General features: G+C 40.5%; 1 protein-coding gene across 1 annotated transcript in view; it reads right to left on the minus strand.

Annotated features, from left to right (window-relative positions):
• EMH_0033980 (uncharacterized protein) overlaps positions 1-477 on the minus strand; it is a gene marked incomplete at both ends in the record, with an annotated part of 11,182 nt that continues 10,705 nt past the window's right edge. Inside the window, 2 exons of the mRNA XM_013494809.1 lie at positions 1-33; positions 446-475. Of these exons, the coding sequence (XP_013350263.1) occupies positions 1-33; positions 446-475 (63 nt within the window). The remainder of the gene's footprint in view (positions 34-445; positions 476-477) is intronic.

The raw sequence follows: 477 nt of genomic DNA on the forward strand, positions 1-477 counted from the left end.
TTATAGAGCAAGGGCCCTGAGCCGATCCAGCATCTGAGACGCACCAACAAAACATCCCCACACAAAGCCACTTCTCCTGCCCCCTCTAAAAAAAAAAAAAAATACTTAAAGAAATATAAAGCCCCCAAGTTTTTATACAAGTAAAATATCTTATCTCCTCGTTTCTGCGTGAACTTTATTATACTGGGGTGTCTATACACCCCAGTATAATACGAATGTACATGAAATATTTATAATTCTATTCATTCATTTCTTCCCGTATACAGAAAAACACTTTCTCTTTAAGAGACAAACATCATACCCAAGGCATGCAAACTGAAAGAGTTTCCTCGCGATGCGCCTAATTGCATTTTGTCTTTTTGTCTGTTTGTCTGTCCCTGGGGTGTATTGCTATTGAGCAGCAGCACCAACAGCAACAGCAGCAGCAGCAGCAGTATCAGCGTACACCCAAAGCCCAGTTTCTTACAGTTAAGGTTA

This window comes from Eimeria mitis, genomic scaffold, assembly GCF_000499745.2.
Source record: "Eimeria mitis Houghton genomic scaffold, Emh_scaff1296, whole genome shotgun sequence".
NCBI classification, from domain to species: Eukaryota; Apicomplexa; class Conoidasida; order Eucoccidiorida; family Eimeriidae; genus Eimeria; species Eimeria mitis.